Source organism: Haliotis rufescens, unplaced genomic scaffold (assembly GCF_023055435.1).
Source record: "Haliotis rufescens isolate VD_foot unplaced genomic scaffold, xgHalRufe1.0.p SCAF_15, whole genome shotgun sequence".
Taxonomy (NCBI): Eukaryota; Metazoa; Mollusca; class Gastropoda; order Lepetellida; family Haliotidae; genus Haliotis; species Haliotis rufescens.
The window spans coordinates 12,094,946-12,119,936 of record NW_025963835.1 but is presented as its reverse complement, the minus strand read 5'-3'; the positions used below and the strand labels follow the sequence as shown (position 1 = coordinate 12,119,936).

At 42.8% G+C, this 24,991-nt stretch overlaps 1 protein-coding gene across 3 annotated transcripts in view; it reads left to right on the top strand.

Annotated features, from left to right (window-relative positions):
- The window catches only part of LOC125380047, a 44,353-nt gene that overhangs the window by 4,526 nt on the left and 14,836 nt on the right, over nucleotides 1-24,991 (top strand). The window contains exon 1 of one of the 3 annotated variants that reach the window (XM_048396140.1): nucleotides 22,077-22,340. The exons of 1 other annotated variant lie outside the window; for it this stretch is intronic. In XM_048396140.1, the coding sequence (XP_048252097.1) occupies nucleotides 22,137-22,340 (204 nt within the window). In that variant the 5' untranslated portion in view covers nucleotides 22,077-22,136. Of the gene's footprint in view, nucleotides 1-22,076; nucleotides 22,341-23,370; nucleotides 23,519-24,991 lie in introns of those variants that run through there. One more of the 3 variants, XM_048396143.1, reaches the window with a different exon arrangement.

Sequence of the window (24,991 nt, the reverse complement as noted above, 5' to 3'; positions counted from 1 at the left end):
TATGGTCTTTCGTTTGCATAGTATGGTCTATTGACCAGGGCGGAGGTACAGCGGACAGATATGATGAAAGTGTGTAGGGTCTTTCGTTTGCATAGTATGGTCTATTGTCCAGGGCGGAGGTACAGCGGACAGATATGATGAAAGTGTGTATGGTATTTCGTTTGCATAGTATGGTCTATTGACCAGGGCAAGGTACAGCGGACAGATATGATTAAAGTGTTAGGGTCCCCCTGTACACACCACAGCACACACACACACACACACACACACACACACACACACACACACACACACACACACACACACACACACACACACACACACACACACACACACACACACACACACACACACACACAGATAGACAGTTCCCCTGTACACACATAGTCCACCTGTACACACGCAGTCCCCCTGTACACACACAATCCCCCTGTACACACGCAGTCCCCCTACACACACACACAATCCCCCTGTACACACACAGTCCCCCTACACACACAGTCCCCCTACACACACATCCCCCTGTACACACACACTCCACCTGTGCACACACGGTCCCCCTACACACACATCCCCCTGTACACACACAGTCCACCTACACACACATCCCCCTGTACACACACAACCCCCTACACACAGATCCCCCTGTACACACACACTCCATCTGTGCACACACAGTCCCCCTACACACACAGTCCCCCTGTACACACAGTCCACCTACACACAGTCCACCTACACACAGTCCCCCTACACACAGTCCACCTACACACAGTCCACCTACACACATTCCCCCTACACACAGTCCACCTACACACATTCCCCCTACACACAGTTCACCTACACACAGTCCACCCACACACAGTCCACCCACACACACTCCACACACACACAGCCCCCCTACACACAGTCCACCTACACACATTCCCCCTACACACAGTCCCCCTACACACAGTCCACCCACACACAGTCCCCCTACACACAGTCCCCCTACACACAGTCCCCCTACACACAGTCCACCCACACACACTCCACCCACACACAGCCCCCCTACACACAGTCCCCCACACATAGCCCCCTACACACAGTCCACCTACACACAGTCCACCTACACACAGTCCACCTACACATAGTCCCCCTGTACACACACAGTCCACCTACACACAATCCCCTACACACAGTCCCCCTACACACAGTCCACCACACACACTCCACCCACACACAGTCCCCCTACACACAGTCCCCCTACACACAGTCCCCTTCACACAGTCCCCCTACACACAGTCCCCCAACACACAGTCCCCCTACACACAGTCCCCAAACACACAGTCCACCTAAACACAGTCCCCTACACACAGTCCACCCAAACACAGTCCCCCTACACATAGTCCACCTACACACAGTCCCCCTACACACAGTCCCCCTACACACAGTCCCCCTACACACAGTCCACCTACACACAACCCCCCTACACACTGTCCTACTACACACAGTCCCCCTACACACAGTCCACCCACACACAACCCCCCTACACACTGTCCCCCTACACACAGTCCCCCTACACACAGTCCACCCACACACAGCCCCCCTACACACAGTCCCCTACACACAGTCCCCCTACACAAAGTCCACCTACACACAGTCCCCCTACACACAGTCCACCTACACACAGTCCACCTACACACAGTCCACCCACACACAGTCCCCTACACACAGTCCCCTACACACAGTCCACCTACACACAGTCCCCTACACACAGTCCACCTACACAAAGTCCACCTACACATAGTCCACCCACACACAGTCCCCTACACACAGTCCACCTACACACAGTCCCCCTACACATAGTCCCCTACACACAGTCCACCTACACACAGTCCACCTACACACAGTCCCCTACACACAGTCCACCTACAAACAGTCCACCTACACATAGTCCACCCACACACAGTCCCCTACACACAGTCCACCTACACACAGTCCACCCACACACAGTCCCCTACACACAGTCCACCTACACACAGTCCCCCTACACATAGTCCACCTACACACAGTCCCCTACACACAGTCCACCTACACACAGTCCACCTACACATAGTCCCCCTGTACACACACAGTCCACCTACACACAATCCCCTACACAAAGTCCCCCTACACACAGTCCAACCACACACAGTCCCCTACACACAGTCCCCCTACACACAGTCCCCTACACACAGTCCCCCTACACACAGTCCCCCTACACACAGTCCACCTACACACAGTCCACACACACACAGCCCCCCTACACACAGTCAACCTACACACAGTCCAACCACAGTCCACCCACACACACTCCACCCACACACAGCCCCCCTACGCACAGTCCCCCTGTACACAGTCCCCCTGTACACACAGTCCCCTACACACAGTCCCCCTGTACACACAGCCCCCCTACACACAGTCCCCCTGTACACACAGTCCCCTACACACAGTCCCCCTGTACACACAGTCCCCCTGTACACACAGTCCACCTACACACAGTCCAACCACAGTCCACCCACACACACTCCACCCACACACAGCCCCCCTACACACAGTCCCCCTGTACACACAGTCCCCTACACACAGTCCCCCTGTACACACAGTCCACCTACACACAGTCCCCCTGTACACACAGTCCCCCTACACAGTCCACCCACACACAGTCCCCCTGTACACAGTCCCCCTGTACACAGTCCCCCTACACACAGTCCACCCACACACAGCCCCCCTACACACAGTCCCCCTGTACACAGTCCCCCTGTACACACAGTCCCCTACACACAGTCCCCCTGTACACACAGTCCACCCACACACAGTCCCCCTACACACAGTCCCCCTGTACACACAGTCCACCCACACACAGCCCCCCTACACACAGTCCCCCTGTACACAGTCCCCCTGTACACACAGTCCCCTACACACAGTCCCCCTGTACACACAGTCCACCTACACACAGTCCCCCTGTACACACAGTCCACCTACACACAGTCCCCCTGTACACACAGCCCCCTTACACACAGTCCCCCTGTACACACAGTCCACCCACACACACTCCACCTACACACAGTCCCCCTGTACACACAGTCCCCTACACACAGTCCCCCTGTACACACAGTCCACCTACACACAGTCCACCTACACACAGTCCCCTTACACACAGTCCACCTACACACAGTCCCCTACACACAGTCCCCCTGTACACACAGTCCACCTACACACAGTCCCCCTGTACACACAGCCCCCTTACACACAGTCCACCTACACACAGTCCCCAAAACACAGTTCACCTACACACAGTCCCCCTACACACAGTCCCCCTGTACACGGTCCCCCTGTACACACAGTCCACCTACACACAGTCCCCCTGTACACACAGTCCACCTACACACAGTCCCCCTGTACACACAGTCCCCTACACACAGTCCCCCTGTACACACAGCCCCCCTACACACAGTCCCCCTGTACACAGTCCCCCTACACACAGTCCCCCTGTACACACAGTCCCCCTACACACAGTCCACCCACACACACTCCACCCACACACAGCCCCCCTACACACAGTCCCCCTGTACACAGTCCCCCTGTACACACAGCCCCCCTACACACAGTCCCCCTGTACACAGTCCCCCTACACACAGTCCCCCTGTACACACAGTCCCCCTACACACAGTCCACCCACACACACTCCACCCACACACAGCCCCCCTACACACAGTCCCCCTGTACACAGTCCCCCTGTACACACAGCCCCCCTACACACAGTCCCCCTGTACACAGTCCCCCTACACACAGTCCCCCTGTACACACAGTCCCCCTACACACAGTCCACCCACACACACTCCACCCACACACAGCCCCCTACACACAGTCCCCCTCCACACAGTCCCCCTACACACAGTCCACCCACACACACTCCACACACACACAGTCCCTCTACACACAGTCCCCCTGTACACACAGCCCCCCTACACACAGTCCACCTACACACAGTCCCCAAAACACAGTCCACCTACACACAGTCCCCCTACACACAGTCCCCCTGTACACAGTCCCCCTGTACACACAGTCCACCTACACACAGTCCCCCTACACACAGTCCCCCTGTACACACAGTCCCCCCTACACACAGTCCACCCCCACACAGTCTCCTACACACAGTCCCCCTACACACAGTCCACCTACACACAATCCCCTACACACAGCCCCCCTGTACACACAGTCCCCCCTACACACAGTCCCCCTACACACAGTCCACCTACACGCAGTCCCCCCTACACACAGTCCCCCTGTACACACAGCCCCCCTCCACACAGTCCACCTACACACAGTCCCCAAAACACAGTCCACCTACACACAGTCCCCCTACACACAGTCCCCCTGTACACAGTCCCCCTGTACACAGAGTCCACCTACACACAGTCCCCCCTACACACAGTCCCCCTGTACACACAGCCCCCCTACACACAGTCCCCCTGTACACACAGTCCCCCTGTACACACAGTCCCTCTACACACAGTCCACCTACACACAGTCCCCCTGTACACACAGCCCCCCCACACACACACACACCCTGTATACAGACAGTCCCTCTACACACACAGTCCCCCTGTATACACACATTCTCCTGTACCTTACATTGAAATATATGCGGGAAGTAGAATTTAAAAGTGAAACGTTTTGCTGTGCAGAGTTTCGTCCTGGATCTGGCAGGATCCGAAGAGAGTGACTTTCCAAAATTGATGCTGATCAATTTATCAAGTCCGTGGATTTGAGGGCTGTCCATGAGATGCTCAACCCAAAGATATATTAAAATGCATTTGTTACAAGGAGCATGTACATGGTAATATGTATAATCCCTAACACATGTGCCTGATTTTCTCAGGAATTATACACAATGTCTGAAATTTTCAGGAATTACACACAATTTCTGCAAAAGTGATAATATGTTTAATATATATTTCCCTGAAAGCGTAATTTATATATACATATATCTGTGGTATTTCTAATATAGTTAACTATAATCTCTTCCCGAAAATCCTGGATAAAATAAGTTATATTCAGGTTTTACACACACAAAACATCATTCAATGAACGTTTTTTTTAAAGGGTTTTTAGTAGACACAAAATTGCTTGGGTCGTCCTTTCAGAGAATGTATTTTGTATATCTTGAAGCGCTGGCTGAAAATACATAACCTGTCTCAAACAAAAATACGAAGATATTACATATTCGTCCCAACATGATAACTGTTTGGCCGGGAAATATTTCGATTAATCACGAAAAAATTAGATGTAGTTGTTCATTTGCTTCGTTAACCAAGCAGCGGATGAAACTGATAATTACGAAGCATTGTGAACTATGGACGTGCTTAGTGATGGAAGGCTGTTCTCCGACTGCGGGACTTTACGTGCGCTTCTTATATGTGCCGAGGTTAGTGAGTCTAGTTTGAAGCCTTGTTTGGCAACACTGGAAGCATAATTCGGAGGAGCCACTAACGACGCGTTTCACAGCAGGTACCCATTTACAACTGGTGACTGCGTTTACTCCCCTTTTGAGCCAATGCGTGAGGTTCTTCGCTGCTTTGTGCATATTTTCATCACCTAACGGAAGAGGAAGCTGATCTTGAGCTTAACATATTTTCCCAGGGGATGCGGGAGGGCGGAGGGTGGGTCAGAACCATGATTTCTGCGTAACTGGCGAACACATCAACCACATGGCTAACCTACCTATGGCACCCTGAAACAAATATTGCTTTATATTTTGTACTTTAATTGTTAAGATGAAACTCCATAGATGTTAATGTTAATGAAAAGGGACACGGGTGGCCCAGTCGTCTAAGGCGCCGCGATTCGCTGTGCTGAGTTGCGTCCCTTTGGCACGCCAGAAACCTATGATTATGGGTTCGAATTCCGGTTCGCCCCGATTATGTTTCTAGGTTTGTCAGCCCCATACCCGTGCTCGTGGGTTTCACCGAAGTGGTAAACGTCTGAGACCTGCATCACTTCGGGCTTTCCTCCCACATTAAGCTGACACGCCGTGATATAACTGGAATAATGTTAAGAGCGGCGTTAAACCCAACTTACTCACGCACTCACCATAGATGTTAATGAAAAAGCTCAAAAGTAATTAAAAGGAAATATATTTCAAATATTCTCTGATGATATAGATAATTCAGAAAGTGTTTGTGATTTCAGCGCTGTATTTACATACGTTGGACGCGTCCAAACAGCATACGCATTTGCATAAACTTGATATCCATGCAGTGTATGAGTTTTCGTTTTTTATTCCTCATATGACACCGCCGCCATGTAAGACTAAATCATAATGTCATTGATGCAGGGAACAGCAGGAGGCGATGGAGACGTTTACAGAGCAACATCACGGCCTTGAAATCAGCCTGGAATGAAAATACATTTTATTTGTTAGATAAATCGCTCCATCGATTTTTCAAAATCTGTTGAAAAATATAATACTTAAACTAAAAATATGCGTCGTTGCAATTAAGATTTGGCTCGTATTCAAACTAATCTCATTATAAAAATATCGACCCTCTTAGCTTACTAATTCACTCGTATACTTGATAAACACTTTTTTCATTGTTTCGGTCAGCGTGTGTTCGGGCATGGTCCCGCGTTGGTGAGAGTTTGTATGTTCATTTAAACAGAATTTTACTTTGGTACATGATCAGGTTATCGGTGAGTGAGTGTTTATTTTTTCACAATATTAGTAATATTCCAGCATTATCACGGCGGGGGACACCAGAAATGGGCTTCACACATTGTACCCATGAGGGGAATCGAACCCGGGTCTTCGACGTGACGAGCGAACGCGTTAACAACCAGACTACCCCACCGCCCCACGTGCTCTGGATCTGGCAGCAGCCTCAAGGATGCTATGCGACCGTTCCGGTGTCTCGCGCCGTGATTTTGCTGGAATATTGCTAAAAGCGGCGTAAAACCAAACTCACTCACTCACTATGCAACCGATCCTCATTGTAATCGAAAGGAACAGGTGGCCCAGTGGCGCTATTGTTTGTTTATGTATGAGTTGTATTACTCAGCAATATTCTAGGTCTATGACTGCGGTCTGTGAATAATCGAGTTTGGACCAGACAATCCAGTGGTTGTCATCATGAGCATCGATCTACGCAATTAGGTTACGATACCATGCATCAACCAAGTCAGCGAGCCTGACCACCCGATATCTTGTATAAGTCTGTAATGCGTTCAGATCTGTCTAGGTGGTCCCGTGGTTCAAGATGCACCAACGTGCGTCCCAAGGTCATGTCCGGAGCTGTTGCTGTCTGGTTCGAATTCCCATTTCTGTTAGATTATTATCCACCACACAAAACCACCGAGAGCGTGGTGCCTAGACTGACATTTAGTCCCAGAAATAAAGTCATCTTATTTAAATCATATATATCTCCAATATAACAAAATAAGATCCAAATGGAGGCCAGAACAATCCTTAATTTCAGGGACTAACCCAATCTGCAATTTTTACTTTGTTGGCAATCTAGACTTTGAGTTGGACTCCTCTTTGAATTTATTCTCTGTGGTCTGGGAAACTTTTCATTTTTCTTTGCGACACTTTAATGGATGGCGACGTTCGTTGAAGAACTGAAAACGTTTGACCTGTACGTGGTCCTAAGATCCTTAACATTCCGAGGAATGTCTTTGATAGGAAAAGCTTGAGCCAGGATAAATCTCCAACCGAATCCAACCGTCATCTGGATTCTGTCCACACCGTGATATTGCTGGAATATTGCTCACAATCGGCATAGTAACTCACTCACTCACTCATTCACAAACCCACTCATCCTGTCACTCACATTTTCCTGATTTCACCCTATATATGATTTCAGCTGAGATCCGTGCCAGCTACATGATAATCTGCTGGCGCGCTGTTCCTAGGCTGTTGAGTGTTCTTTAATAACTCGCCCATACCAAGGCTAGACAAGCATATTTATTATGGTCATATACTAATCTTCAATTTAAGAATAAGGAAAACAAAGAACTGATCCATAATTTGAAAATACCAAAAACAGTTTTCACTTCAAAATACGACAATCACTTCTTATATATTAAAGTTGGCGCGTTTCACTTAAGGATGATATGTAGAAGGCTCTTGAAGATGAAAATTAAAACAAATGTTGTGCAAACTTTAATGATATTTAGAAGAGCAAGAAAATGGATACCTGTTTACAATATCTTTCTGACGTTGCACTTAGCATGATTTAATGGGTTTGTTTATTAGAGACAGCATGCATTTAGTTTCTTTCGCTTCGTAACTCGCGATCGTTATGCAAAACGTTTGACACTATGCACTAACCATTGCCAATTGAAAGATCAGACTCCAGAACATGACTAGGCTAAAAATAGAATGTTGAAGGACGATAAGAAATACCTAGGCAGTTTACAATGACCCGCTAACTGAAGCAGACCGTCACGAACGGGCAGAAACTGTTTCATGTTATTGCTGGATCCGCAGGTGTCTGCGCGTTGTCTTGGTCAAGGATGGGCATTCTGTGCTGATGTGATGGTCCGGCACCCGGTGCTCACCTGGGCAGCAGGCACAAGTGTTGGCAATGAGCACAACGCTCTCTCTGAAGTTGTCATCAATGTCTGGAAATCCTACCCCCACTACCATGTTTTGTAATTTTGGTTTAGTGAATACGATAGTGTTCGATAAACTCCCTGCATATGATAACACTAGTCTTGTAAGTTAGATGGACAGGCGTGCGTCCCTGTGATATTCGGGCGTGTCTATTTGTGTCTATGTGTGTCCGTGTATATCCGCAGATGTTTGTTTATGTTTGTGTTTGTCACTACGTGTCTGTGTGTGTCCGTGTGTGTCTCTGTGTGTCCTCTGTCTCTATGTGTCTATGTGTGTCCGTGTTTATCCGCGGGTGTTTTTCTATGTTTGTGTTTGTCCGTGTGTATCTGTGTGTGTGTGTGTGTGTCCATGCGTGTCTGTGTGTGTCTGTATGTCTGTGTGTGTGTCCGTGTACGTCTGTGTGTTTGTCCGTGTGTGTCTGTGTGTGACCGTGTTTATCCGCGAGTTTGTTTATGTCCGCGTTTGTCACTGTCTGTCAATGTGTGTCACTGTGTTCGCGTATATCACTGTGTATGTCCGTGACTGTGGTTTCTCATTTCTGTATTAATGCATTTGTATATATAATCCCAGGATTCATTGAGTGAAATATTTGTGTTAAATTCCACCTGAACATTTTTTTCATTATATATCGATTCGTGATAATGTGGACGCGAATCTTGGTTTCGAACCTATGATCATAAGATCCCGGAACACCTAAGGGACGCAACTCTGCACAGCGACATGCAACGCATTGTGTTTTCATTGTGTAGTCATGACCTATTCTTGCCTTCTGTGAGGTAAGCAAATGAATGTGGTCAGATGAGCTGCACGATCAGTCTGCAGTTACCACACATGACGTGTTCTCTTCTCGTCTGTGTCATGTGAGGAGAAATCGTGTAGTTAGTAATAGAAGTTGCATAGCTTATTTGGCATGTTAAAAATCATTTATGTGTGAAAACTCATTGTTTTTCAGTTTTACACTGACAAATTAGCCCTTTTTTCGTTCCTTCTGCATTTCTTGCTGTATATTTGGTGAGGTGAGGTGAAATGGGTTGTTTTTTTTAAATCGAAATTTGATTTTTGAAACTGAAGCTATGAATATTCAAGTAAATATAGTGAAGGTGATGTGTCGGAACGCGAAGTCCCCGTTTGATTGACAGCCCAAGAAGGATACAGTGTATGAAGCCCTTTCCTAGCGACAACCCCCATCCCGAACCACTACCCACCCACCCTACACGCACACCGTTAAAAGCGCCGTGAATTACAACTCAATCACTTATAATATTAAACAAATCATGGATGCATGATACTAGTTATGGGTATAGGCCTGAATTTTACATTTATTGCAGTAATGATTCATGTATTGTGAGATGTACCGCATTATACTGCATGCGTTCTTTCATCTGTACTTTGTTATGATTACGAATTAAAAAAACACTTCCCTACTCATTTCTGACAACTTTGTATCCTGTGGGATGTTGCTATGGTCATGTGTAATAGACACATCATATACATGAAACAATTCCGGCTTTCCGATCACAGAAAAAAGTTGCTAATTTACTTTATGTTCATAATTGAATCCGATTTGTCACTTATGTAGAATCTTCCGTCTGATGAAGATATGCATGATCTTGAAAAACACAATATACCGGTATTTTCCACACGTATTGTGATACGTATTCATTGGTATTTCATATCGTGGTATACTGGTCTACCGGTAATACCGTACACCACGACATGATACCCTTTTTCAATTTATTTAGTATACTATTTCGATAATAAGGAGAATTATTTAGAAAAAACACGTTTGCCATTACCGACATTAAGAGTATTTTCACTGTTTTTATACAGATGAAACTACACTGTGCCATCTACTTGTCGATAGAACAGGATCCCATTACTTGTTAAATTCGTCTAACGATTCCGGGTAGAATAGGACCACATTGCTTGTTAAACCCAACTACGAATTCCGGGTAGAACTGACCACATTGCTTGTTAAATCCAACTACGGATTCCGGGTAGAAAGGACCACATTGCTTGTTAAATCCAACTGAGGATTCCGGGTAGAATAGGACCCCATTGCTTGTTAAATCCAACTACGGATTCCGGGTAGAAATGACCTCATTGCTTGTTAAATCCAACTACGGATTCCGGGTAGAAAGGACCACATTGCTTATTAAATCCAACTACGGATTCCGGGTATAAAAGGACCACATTACTAGTTGAATCCAACTACGGATTCCGGGTAGAAAGGGCCACATTGCTTGTTAAATCCAACTACGGATTCCGGGTAGAAAGGACCACATTGCTTATTAAATCCAACTACGGATTCCGGGTAGAAAGGACCACATTGCTTATTAAATCCAACTACGGATTCCGGGTAGAAAGAACCACATTGCTTGTTAAATCCAAGTAAAATAAGGATCGGGTGTGGTCACAATTTTCGAATACATCGTTGTTCAGGTTTCAACTGCTCATTTCTTTACTTGGTTATATACAGGCTGTCGTGGTAAAGGGATATCTAGAACAATACTGACTGTGACAGGTTTACATTTCCCACTGGCCTAACGAATGTTTCCCCGTGAATATACAGTGCACAATCCATTACTTTATACACAATTAGTCGTTTATTACTCTCTGAGGCGATTGTCTTATGAACTCTGTATATACCATTCGGGGCAGTAAGCGTGTATTCATACCGTGTAGTCCCGCACCTCTTTCGTCATCAAACTTATCATGTTCTTTAAGCGTTTCAGATGCACTAATGTTAAATCAGGCTGGGGTAGCCCCATACAATTTCTCAAGGTTCTTTTAAAATTTAAAATTAAAATTAATATATTTAAATAAATTTAATCATTTCTAATTTAATAAATTTAACTTTTCTAATTAAAATTCTGCCTCGTGATGTTTATATTCTCACGTAACTCACGACAAACTGTCCGGTTGTTATCATTATTCCTCAGATGTCCGCGGCAGTTTGAAAGTGAAGGGAATAGCAATTGGACTTCATTACTTTGTGAAACGCCATCATCCTTTGTGTACCCTGATCTACCTTCACAAGTGGTTTGTCGTGTACACAGTTAACGATTTATCAATACGTCAAGCCATATCGTCAATTCCATCATTATTACCATACGTTTTCCCTTATCAAGTCTGAACGATCATAGTTATGTTTGTGTTCGAGTATCCATACAGGTTGTGCACGCACCTCAAACCGATCACCCCGTACTTCACACTATTGATTTAAGTCGCCCGCAAAGCCTGTTAGCGTACATGTAGCAGGGAAATCCAGTGCACTGGCTGGCCTAGCAACGCCGCACGAATGTCCATAGAAAGTCGGTCAGTTCAATACTTCACCTTTGAGGCTAGTGTTAAGCGGGCCAGAAAACTCGGCTAATCATTATCGAAAAGCAACAGCGAAAAGTAAACCATTATTTGAGATTCTTATTTCAAAAGATTCAAATGCATATATGTATTTCATTCATATAAAGCGCAGGCTGACGGAGCATTGCAAACTTACAACCCGATAGCAGTGAATGTGCTGCGGACAAATGGCCGGCATTCTTTGCCGTGGTAGGACATTCTTCTATTTTATTGCCATTTGTGAAATAATATTTAGGACTTGGTGTAAGACAATCAGTCAGTGTCTTAGATCATAAACCAACATGACCTCTTATTTTTTATTATTCCTTTTTGTGAATCAAATATTTTGTGTGTTCCTATTATATTTGCTTTGGCTGTGATGAATATTTGATAACATCCAACACCATTACGACCACAAGCTAATCACTTCCTGTTTAATCGATAATTAGACTTTTTATAAGTAAATACCACATGGCTGAAGTTAATTAATAATGCAGTTTAACGTTGTACTTTACGTCAGGTGGGCTGCATAACAGACACGTGTATCGATTTGAATGCAGCCACGTAGAATAGGTCACACTGACATGACCTAGGTCACCATGACTCTGCTCGCGACACCGACATCCAATACATGTCCATGAATATTTGAAACGCACGGGGCTGTGGAAACTGTATAGGGCATGTAGAAAGGGTGTATAGCTTATGGGACTATACACTGCCGACACACATTGTGTACAAATAGTTATTGTACCCCGGTAACAGGCAAGGGTCAAATCAGGCGTCTCTCTTCGGGTTGTAACTACTAGTAAACAAACTCCGCGCATATAGGAAGTGCGATGAAGGGTGTCCTAGCCCATGTGAAATTGAATTAAACAAGCATGGCATAGATTTTATTTGACAGAGTACATGTGTGTCAATGAACGCGTAAGTCAGAGTGACCTTGTTTGATTGTAGTGTATACATTTACTCGTCGTTACGGTAACGTGGTGTTTGAGTGTGTGGTAGGCTGTACTTATGCCGGATCGTGATGAATATAGATCGATTACCTGCACAAATGCAACACCATGCGTTAATCAATATATATTGTACATTTGTACATGTAATAACCAGGCTCATACACTTACGTTTTTTTTTCCGTTCAAAATATTTGCACATAATAATAAGCTTAATAAATAATAAATTGTTTACATTATTCATTCAACACTGGCCAAATATAAGGCAAAGTAGAAAATACCATAACCATAGCGGATATATGCTCTCTCTCTCTCTCTCTCTCTCTCTCTCTCTCTCTCTCTCTCTCTCTCTCTCTCTCTCTCTCTCTCTCTCTCTCTCTCTCTCTCTCTCTCTCTCTCTCTCTCTCTCTCTCTCTCTCTCTCTCTCTCTCTCCCGCTCATCCTGGAGTTATATGATGGTTATATATGGTGGCGGAGGATTCTTTGAAACAAATATCTGTTCCCGAGAATGGAGGTAAAATATTGCCACCAGATTTTGTTCACTTGACATTCTCCTGATCTGAAAAAATAATGTGGGTCCAAAAAATGCGTTTTGCTCCTTTCAGAAGAACAAAATGTGTTGAAGCGCTGACTAAACATATTTTCTTCCTCAGACTAAAAGCTCCCCGAGAATTTCATGGTTTGTATCTAATGGGTATCTAGACCCACTCGTATTCACATCAGTAAAATGCTCGGGACTTGCAATTATTATATATTTGTTAAAGAACAAAATATTATAATGTCCCCGTGTCGTTCTACCAGGCATCTAAAATGTGTTGCATATACATGGTGTTCTGTAATAGTCAGGGCCATTGCGTGACTCATCAAAGGTCTTTCATTCTGTCTGTTATGTAGTAAGAATTTGTATTGATCCGAACAAATATGAAGCGTGTTTCTTTTCAACCTTGTTCAATGCCGCCATAACACACAAATATACATCCATCGATAAAATTGATTTATCAAACTGGGTTGAGGAAACCATTATCTGAGAACTAGAACACTTAATTAGGAACAGATAGTGCCAGTTGAATAATCCAAAAACTGAACCATTTATTAACTGTGACGATGGAAGTATGTCGTATGAATTGGTAAGCAAACACTTTATCTGAATTTCTGACTTACAGAATTATAATTAAAGTATATACTATGTACATATGAACGTTGTAGGAGGCTTTTTCGAAATGAGCCTGTAATATAACTGCGATATTAAGTGAATACTACACTTACAAAGGAGCCTACCTGTTGATATTGGGTAGTGCGCATGGTGAGGGGGTGTGGGGTGTGGGGTGTGGGGTGTGGGTGTTCTGTACAAATGTGCATTGACATATTTATTTTATTGATTGACCTTTTCAGAAAATGAAATGCATGTCTTCAACACAATGTATGTTTGTTTCTAGCCAAAATCTAACTTTCGAAATTGTAAACATTTAAACACATTTAATCATAATTTTGAGTTCAATCTGATATAATTAAACAATGAATCTAAAAAAACAAGAATATGAGTTTTCATAAGGGTGCGGCGCATGACCGAACTCCGCTATGTGTGTGTTTGTGTCACTGTAATACCTGAACTTACTGTTACATGACACGTCTGTAGGTGTAATCCATTGTAGCCTTGAACATTCGATAGCTTTCATCTATTTTTCTTTGAAACCGCTTGAACTTTCTATTTCCATGTGCCTGGACACAATAGATCATATTTTTTGTCACTGATAAATTCCTCTGCCTGAAGAAAATTGTATTGAGGTATGTATTTTAAATTGTAAGAAAGAGTGCCTTATACCAGATTTCATACCGTGTCATCGACATAAATGATAATATGTGAGAAAACATTCTAAGGCAATGGTAATGTTGGTGTTAGTGAGTCGTTTAGCGACCTACCATTTCGTATCACGGGGATTCTGGTGTCCTGAAAAAATGTGTTGCATAAAAAAACCATTTCGGTTCCTTCTTTCAGAGAAAAAAGTTTTGAAGCAGTGACCGAGACAATATGCCATTGTATTCTGTCTCAGTCCCAACGACACACCCATACTACCCCTACAGCCCATGCGACACCCATACCGACCATACCCATGCTACACCTGCATTCGCCCCACGCCACCACCCCACCACACCCCCATACCACCCCCACATTCAATCCACAACCCATCCCACACATCCGCCGACACGCCCATGCTACCCCCATATTCAACCCACCGCCCATACCACACCCATACCGACATACCCATACTACCCCCATATTCAACCCACCGCCCATACCACACCCATACCGACATACCCATGCTACCCCCATATTCAACCCACCGCCCATACCACACCCATACCGACATACCCATGCTACTCCCATATTCAACCCACCGCCCATACCACACCCATACCGACATACCCATGCTACCCCCATATTCAACCCACCGCCCATACCACACCCATACCGACATACCCATGCTACTCCCATATTCAACCCACCGCCCGTGCCACACCCATGCCGACATACCCATACTACCCCCATATTCAACCCACCGCCCATACCACACCCATACCGACATACCCATGCCACCCCACATTCAGGCCACAACCCCACACTGTTACACCTCCTCAGAATGTTAGTAGATTAGTTCCTTAATGTCAAATTTATTAACGATATCTACCGGTGTCTTTTATTTAAGTCAAGTCCCATTAATTCGTATTGTTATTAAGTAAATCCCAAGTGTTCAGTTACTAAATCCCGTCGTGTTGTCTTCCTGCATCGACGATGAAATATGATCCAAATAGTGGAATGTAAAAACAACAGAAACAGCCTAAATGTCGTTTGACACATAAATACTTCACTACTGACATGTGGTGCTGGGTGTTTACGACTGCTAATTATTAAATATTTACACTTTTGGGGCTTAAGTTTCATTTTGTTTGAATATTTTCCCAGTGTGCCATTATTCATTCAATAGAACGAAACGTTTATGAAATGTGAAACGAGGAAGCAAAAGTAGCAAATGGACCTTTATCTACGTCTATAGATCGAACCAATAGGGGCATGTTGTAATTGAATCGTGTCATGGACAAAAAAACTGACATATGACAAATGATCACTTCTACACACATCAGGGGTAGGCACCTTTGGTCGCATCTAACTAGTCCGTAAGGTTTATGTAAAATGACAAAATGTGGTAGCAAACAACTAGTTTCTATATATCTTCACTGGTCTCGGACTAACGGACGAAGGACTGTGTCTAACCCATGATATATATAATGAACAAGAAAAGGTTTTGGATCATGAATATTTTAGGGAAACCTTTATGAAAGTGTCAGCTCAGTGAGTACATTATTAAATTAATCCCCCAAAATATTCATGATCCCTATCTGTTTCCTTCAGTGTATGAATATGTAGGGTTACAGTGGAATCAGCCGCATCGAACCACCATCTGTCATCATCAAGTTAACGGGACTCCATGATGTTGTGCCCCCTTTCAGTGTTTAAGTCCATGTTTGTGACTCTGACATATTCGTAATGTAAACGGGTTAGAAACCATATTTTAAGGATATTTAGAGTCAGGATTAACGTGTCTGTCAGTACTGTCAAGACATCTGGTCGCTCCGTAGAAGCAGTACTACACCAGCACAGAATAAAAACAAATGGCTTCAAATTTAAACTTATCATTCAAAATATATAATTCTACTATCCCCGATATTCTGCTGTAATCGCCCCCCAAAAAAACAAAACAACAGTGTTCCTAGAATCAAGTATTTCATTCATTAATGTTATGTATGTGGAATGAGGGATGTTATTGAAATATGCCTATCGGCTTGATCTTGAATATTAAACTGACTGGAATACCTGTATATAAAGATCAACATTTCCTTAGTGATATCTGCATGCTTTCCTTGACCTATTATCAAATTTCCTTATCGGTCTTCTTACACTGCAATAAATTACAGGGCAGAGGAAAGTAAACACCCATGTTTGATGGTGGCTAAAAATAAAACAAACAAGAAATGGTCTTTCGATGGTGAAGAATTAGTTAGTGTTGGAACTTACATTTGGTGCGTTTCGGCGACTGTTATTTTAGCCTTGTAAGGTAAGATAACGTTTGCACTTTTTTGGTCAAATCCAATTTTCAAGTCTATACTTTCATTTGCTCCACAGCTAAGTTCACTTACCGACTTGATTTACTGATCCGATTGATACAAGAAATACAGTATTTCTTTTGTTTCGTACTGTCGGTTATTCAGTGATTTTACTGACGACAAATGGCAAAAGGACGTTGTATTGTTTATCAACCATATCATTACCAAATACGAAAAGTATTTTGTCCTAATAATGAACCGATCTGAAACACTATTGACTCGCCAAACTAAATTGTCACTATAAACTATGTTCACCACCGCGAGCATGTATTTGTTCTATATATATATAATATATAGAAATTAGTGTTCTCTGCTTCATAGCAGTTATATATATGCGTGTTCTCTGCTTCATAGCATTTATTACCCTGATGAAGGAGTAAGTCTATACTCCGAAAGGTTGTGTTCATCAACGTAAAGACGTTGACATCCATAAATTCCTTATGGTGTAAAGAAGCAATACATTCATATATCAAAGACAGCATGTTTTACGTTCCAAGTGTTCTGTCAATATTCGTGCACTAACATGGACATGTTTAAACACAATGCACAATGTTTAGTCCTCAAAATGCATAGGTATTGGGCATGTTGTTTGTCTGAGTGACATCCTAGCCCATTTCGTGTGTTGAGATTCTAAAGGTTTTGGATAAAACATGAAAAACCTTTGGTCCGTTTAGGAATTATAAGCTCCCTAACCACGTTTAATGCTAAATATATCTAGCATTTGTCGACTACATACGCGTATTATATACATTGTAGTTACGGGATGTTTAAATGCAATGGCTTCCTAATTTTCCAAACGTATCCCCGTTAGTCAGTTTCGACCAGTCCGAATTCCACCACACTGTCACTGTCGCCACCTTATAATCTGGGGCAGGGTCAATGTCCCTTGCAGTCAGACAAGGTGACACTAACGCTTGTAACACATGCAACAACTCACACATAAAGAAAATCAATAATCTGTTAATGTAATATGGAATTCACAGCCATTGTCAGAAGGTAGGCTACGGTGACCTGTAACCAAGGACGCTTGGGCCTGAATAGGAATACAGTCAAACCTTGTTAATCCGGAATTCGACGGATTTTTGTCGATTTTAGCACCGATGCGTTTTGATTTCAAGTCCATCACATTAGTTCCAATTACTAGTATTTATAAACAGTCACAACTACAATCGCTGGTAAATGTCATTGTAAATTACCACGTCGAGCTTCTATAAAAAAAATATAAACTAACAAGCACAAGAAATTGTTATTTGTAATTTAATGTCAAACGATCCTAACTGACTTAAAACTTGCTGTGTTTAATTTTATATATGTTCTTCATCTAATGTTTTTTGATAATAATAGTCTATATTCAACTATTGTATTGAAACCTTATAAATTTCTTACATTTATGAAATATGCTTCTATGATTATGGTTAAGAATACACTATACACGCATGCTCATAATTTCAATCCATACCCGAATTTTCTTTGTACAAACACGTAAAATGTATTTATGAAAAATGCGTGGTCTCATTTCAAAGGATTTTAAAAAGTCGTAAAGATCCGGGTTAGAATAGGTTTCAAGCAACCCATGCTTGCCGTAAATGGTGACTATGCTTGTCGCAAGAGGTGACTGGCAGGATCGGGTAAACAGGCTCGCTACTTGGTTGATACATGTCATCGTAATCCAGTAGCGTGGATCGATGCTTATGATGTCAATCGCTGATTTGCCTGAGCCAAGCTTGTCGTAAAAGGCGACTATGCTTGTCGTAAGATGCGACCAACAAGATCCGGTGGACAGGCTCGCTGACTTTGATGATGCATGTCATCGTTTCCCAATTGTGTAGATCGATGCTCATGATGTCAATCACTAGATTGTCTGGTCCAGACTCGATAATATACAGACCGCCTTCATATACCTGGAATATTGGTGAGTGTGGCGTTAAACAACAAACAAAGAAAACAAAGGATTTTAAAAGGTTTTAATGAAGTGCTAAAATTAATTGAAACGAATTACATTTATGTATTGTATGACTCATTGTGTCACGGGTTGACATGACGCCACCGGTCCCAGCTGTGGTGTTATTTTTCATCGCATCGAAGTCAACAAACCTGACCACCCAAACCCGTTAGTCGCCTCTTGCGACTAGCATGGGTTGCTGAAGACCATTTCTAACCGTCACGGGTCTCCCCACCTGATATAATTTGTGAAATCAATTTCTAGTGTCTCCGCTGTGATATTGCGTTGATATTACAGTAAACCATGTTTATAACGAACACGCTTATAACGAACTGACCGATATAACAAACTTATTTTTTAGTCCCGGCCATTAGTTACATATATGCTTAATATAATTTTATGCTTATAACGAACTACGGTTATTACGAACTAAAGTTAGAGGTCCCTTTGACTTCGTTATAACCGTAGTTTACTGTACTAAAGTTGGCGTGAGGTCACCTTGTTACCAGTCCAAGGTTTAGATTCGCATGTTACAAAATACACCATGACAGTCCATATCACATCAACTCCGTCACTGATTCAACCGCGACCAGGGATTTACCTTGGTCTAATCATGTACAAGTCCTGGGGACGCTCGGTAATACATACATGGGGACGCTAGCTAAAGATGGTGAGCAGTGTATCAACAGTAAATACAATAATTCAGGTTTGGGTGTGCCCTCTACTTGTTCTTATTTTTTTAATCGAAATGTAGTGATGAGTGATGAAAATCTGACTTGGACGTTGTTATTGGCGTTCATTCTTAGGTTTTATGTATATATGATGCTTTATTTTGCGCCCAGTAAAACCCTGCACGACACTGTATGGTAGAGCTACAGCTCACAAACATTGAGTGATTGAGTTTGGTTTGACACCGCTTATTCCATTTATACCACGGCGCGTCAGTCTTGGGTGGGAGGGAAGCCCGAAGTGATGCAGGTCTCAGACATTTACCACTTTCGGTGAAACCCGCGAGCACGGGAATGGTGCTGACAAACCTTGAAACAATCGTGACGAACCGGGATTTGAACCCACTATCAAAAGTTTCTGGAGTACCCAAGGGTCGCAACCCTGCACAGCTAATTTCGGCGCCTTAGACGACTGGGTCACCCGTGCCCCAACGAGCATTACGCTTCGCAGTAGTTAATGATGGTGTTGTGTCGGAAGTATACATTCTACACTACATAAATGTGGCCTGTTGGCAGCTATCCCAGATGGAAAGTACTGAGCACACGTTGCAGTGGCCCAATATGTCGTTCTCACGAGTGTCATACAGCCAACATTGAAGTATCATTCCCAGTCGCATTTGCGCTCCCTGTCCACATCACGATGTCAAATGTACCATGATCATGTTTAGTGCTTGTTAAATGACATGATCATATTGTTAGTAAACCCCACCGGCTTACATAAACGTCAGAAGGAGCCAGCAGGAGATCGATAGGGCCTCACATTCACTTTAATTCATCTGGGCACTCCGACCTAGTCTGTCGGGGTCATTGAACCATCGGGCGCTCACTGCGCACGCGTTCACAGCGAATGATGAATATTCAAGGCTGTCTTCGATTCTATGTATAGACATGATGCGATACTAGAAGTCGGCCAGTTAGTTGGAGTGGTGAGGATCAATACTCTCACGACATCGTAACGCTGAGAGACATGGAGAGTCTGAGCTGGAAATGGGCTATTTACGGACAGACATACGGGGCCGTGATCGACGGAGGTTTCATGTCTTACGTTTGAGGCAGTCAGATGTTGCAGGTCAGCTGCCTGCATTATTGTTAATGCTTATGGCATCATTCTGTTACTACAACCAATACTCGTTGTCTATGAGAATAAAGATAAGTCGTTCCCTGTGGAGAGAAAACAACTCATGGTTGGTAAAACAAATATTTTGAAAAACAATAATTGGTTTCGAACGTAAGGGTGGATGTGTTAAAGGTCACGTGCCATGCTCCCTGGCCGGGGGTTTATCCTGAAATATACGTGTGAATATTTACTGCGAGTGAAGCACATTCGTACGACTGAGTAACATTGACATCACAAGTAACCTCAATAGCGGTTGCTGACTCCACATCCGAGTCGTCAACCTGCATTGTCTATTGCCATAACCTTGAATAGAAACTAGACACAGTATCGCTCTAACTAATCCACATCGTGATGCCAAATCTGTGCCCTGGCAGGAAAGAACATTCGTGAGAAAATACTTCGAAATCACAAATTACCGACGTATTCACAAGATCGAAATGATCTATGAATATACAAAAATGTACGGTCAGAAGTCAATTTTGTAGGATTTGAGTGGTCGCATTGAAACGACTTTATCAGAGTAGGAAGGAAATGTGAGACTGTGAAAGAATGTGAGACCGTATCAAACACGACCGACATCCTACACACAATACAGAATATAAATGTAATTTCTATTTATGTCATTATGACCCACAGCCAACTCAACAATAAGGTCCTTACAGTATATCACCAGCTTTACTTCAAACTGAAATGCACCAATGCAACTGCTGCAATATCAAAGGTTTGACAATTGTAGTGTAACTCATCTATGAAATTAACACAGTTGCAATTAAAACATCGATTCTAACTTGACAAATTTCAGAAACGACAGGGCGTAAACTGTAGAACTCTCCAGCTGCACAGCATCCTTCATAGGGGCATTGATTCATGACGTATCCTACCTGTGTCATCACCCATGCATTAAACACCCATGCTTTAAATGCATTCCAGGTTGGCGCTTGCGTGGACATGATGTGCATGTAGGCATGCAATTAGTGACAGTGTCGCAAATCTCAAAAGTTGTGTTTTTAATAAAGTGATGGTTTCCCGCACAGCTTCACGTTTTGCTGTTGTAGGAAGCGGCTCTTTTTGCATTGTTTGCAATGCAAATGTTGAGGTGTAAGATTAATTAATTCGGGGCCAGGCCTCCCGAATATTTTTTGATAGCGACATTGTAATAGTGCAGTGACAGTACTTGATAGGTATGTGAGCGTGAATGTGAAATCAATAACTCAAGTTGACATTACCTGTTGGTAGCAAGGTACGATGGTATATAGGCATGCGTCAGTTCAGATCAGTCAGACGCTCTGTGCACACGCGCTGTGACAACACGGATCAACATTCGGGCAATACTTTCATTCTTAGAGGCTTCGCACCACCAAGGGCCATGCTGCAGTACCCTCGGGACCAGCTGGAGGGTTGGAGAAGAAGGGAGGGAATCAGGTGGATCAGAGAACCGTATGGAGGATTTAGGAGGCAGAGGGTACGATGGATTTATTTTAACATTATAATATATGATACCAATCGCATTGGTAGAACAATTGATAATTAAATATTTATGGTGATCGTTTGTCGTATTGGACATTTTAGGTTATTTTTTTACACAAAGAAATAGCTAAATGATATTCGAGGAATATTTTGTTATACTTTGTTATTAACTTCTCGTGTGTCCGTAATATTACGTTAACGTTGAAATAATTCGCAGTCATAACTTGATAGTTTGGTTGGTAACAATTTTAGCGTGTGGAAAAACGGTTGCTCGTGTATTAAAGTCATTATTTCTCAACGTTGTTTATTACATTTTAAGATACTGATTTAGTATTGTGTACATAATGCAAGTTGTACATGATATAAGCAACCAGGAAAAAGAAAGCATACACCCATGTTTGATGGTCGCTAAATATGAAACAAACAAGAATGGTTATTCGATGGTGACGTAGTTGATCCCGGTATCATCGTTGTGTTCTTGGACCTTACCTTTTGCTGTGTTTCGGCCAGTAACGTACGTTTTGATTACATCTGTAAGTTTGGGTCAAATCCAATTTCCAAGTGTATATTCCTATACGTCAGTTTCATAAATGAATAGTTTCGTTAATAAATACTTCAGCGTGTGCTGATATTTTTTTAATTAATGTTTCAATACTGTCCTTGAATGCTAATATAGTTACAAGTTTAAAAAATATAGTTTTGCCAATTGGTGTAACGCTTTGAAAAATCCATTCAGTAGTGATTGAATCAGCACTGATTTTGTCTACATATGTACTAAACTTAACGCGAATAAAATATTTCCGTTTTCTCCTTACGACTGTGTTGCTAGGTACCTCAAAGCGCGGGTCATCGATGGACGTATTGCACTGTTAAAGCCCTATAAACTAATGTATTTATTCTGTATGCCACAGACAAGGAAGTATGCGTGTGTTGTAACTGAGGCAGCTGTTACTGTATAACGCACTGCGGCAGATAGTTTTATTCATCGTTATGCGTGTTCTCGCGTGATTTGTTTTACTGGATGTGGACTGGGGTCGTGGTGACCTGGGTCGGCAACAATACCTCACATTGCCGATTTTAGAGGCCAGTGTAGTTCTCCGACTTGTGTTTCGGCGCATGATAGCGAGGGTTACAAGTGGTTGCCGAAGGATCATTCATTGCATGTAACGAAATGTAGGTCATTTCTTCTTGGAATCTTTTTGGTTGTCTGCACGTATATATGTCTGTTGCAGTCCGACTCAGCGTGTCCGTCTGGCACTTACATCTTGCAATACTGCTTCCATTTACATGTGTACAGAGGGACTCATTGAGTGTACGTCTATCTACTTGTTCTGTGTGTGTGTGTGTGTGTGTGTGTGTGTGTGTGTGTGTGTGAATGTATGTGTTTATATGATTGTATGTAGAGTCTGCACATCTCTCTAGTAGTTTTTGATGTGTCTACAAGTGTGTTGGTATATTCTCTACATATCTATCAAGAGGTTATGTATGTTTTTATACTTGTACAGATATATTCTCTACACATCTGGTAGTTTGGTATGTGTTTATATGCCTACAATTAGATTCTCTACACCTCTTCTGGTAGTTTTGTATGTATTTATATGCGTACAGGTATATTTTCTACACATCTTCTGGTAGTTTGGTATGTGTTATATGCGTACAGGTATATTCTCTACACATATTCTGGTAGTTTGTTATGTGTTTATATGCGTACAGGTATATTCTCTACACATATTCTGGTAGTTTGCTATGTGTTTATATGCGTACAGGAATATTCTCTACACATCTTCTGGTAGTTTGGTATGTGTTCATATGCGTACAGGTATATTCTCTACACATATTCTGGTAGTTTGGTATGTGTTTATATGCGTACAGGTATATTCTCTACACAAACTCTGGTAGTTTTGTATGTGTTTATATGCGTACAGGTATATTCTCTACACATATTCTGGTAGTTTGCTATGTGTTTATATGCGTACATATATATTCTCTACACATCTTCTGGTAGTTTGCTATGTGTTTATATTTGTACAGATATATTCTCTACACATATTCTGGTAGTTTGGTATGTGTTTATATGCCTACAATTAGATTCTCTACACCTGTTCTGGTAGTTTTGTATGTATTTATATGCGTACATGTATATTCTCTACACATCTTCTGGTAGTTTGGTATGTGTTTATATGCGTACAGGTATATTATCTGCACACCTGGTAGTTTGGTATGTGTTTATATGCGTACAGGTATATTCTCTACACATATTCTGGTAGTTTTGTATGTATTTATATGCGTACAGGTATATTCTCTACACATATTCTGGTAGTTTTGTATATATTCATATGCGTACAGGTATATTCTCTACACATCTTCTGGTAGTTTGGTATGTGTTTATATGCGTACAGGTATATTCTCTACACATATTCTGGTAGTTTTGTATGTGTTTATATGCGTACAGGTAAATTCTCTACACATATTCTGGTAGTTTTGTATGTATTCATATGCGTACAGGTATATTCTCTACACCTCTTCTGGTAGTTTTGTATGTGTTTATATGCGTACATATATATTCTCTACACATCTTCTGGTAGTTTGCTATGTGTTTATATTTGTACAGATATATTCTCTACACATATTCTGGTAGTTTGCTAT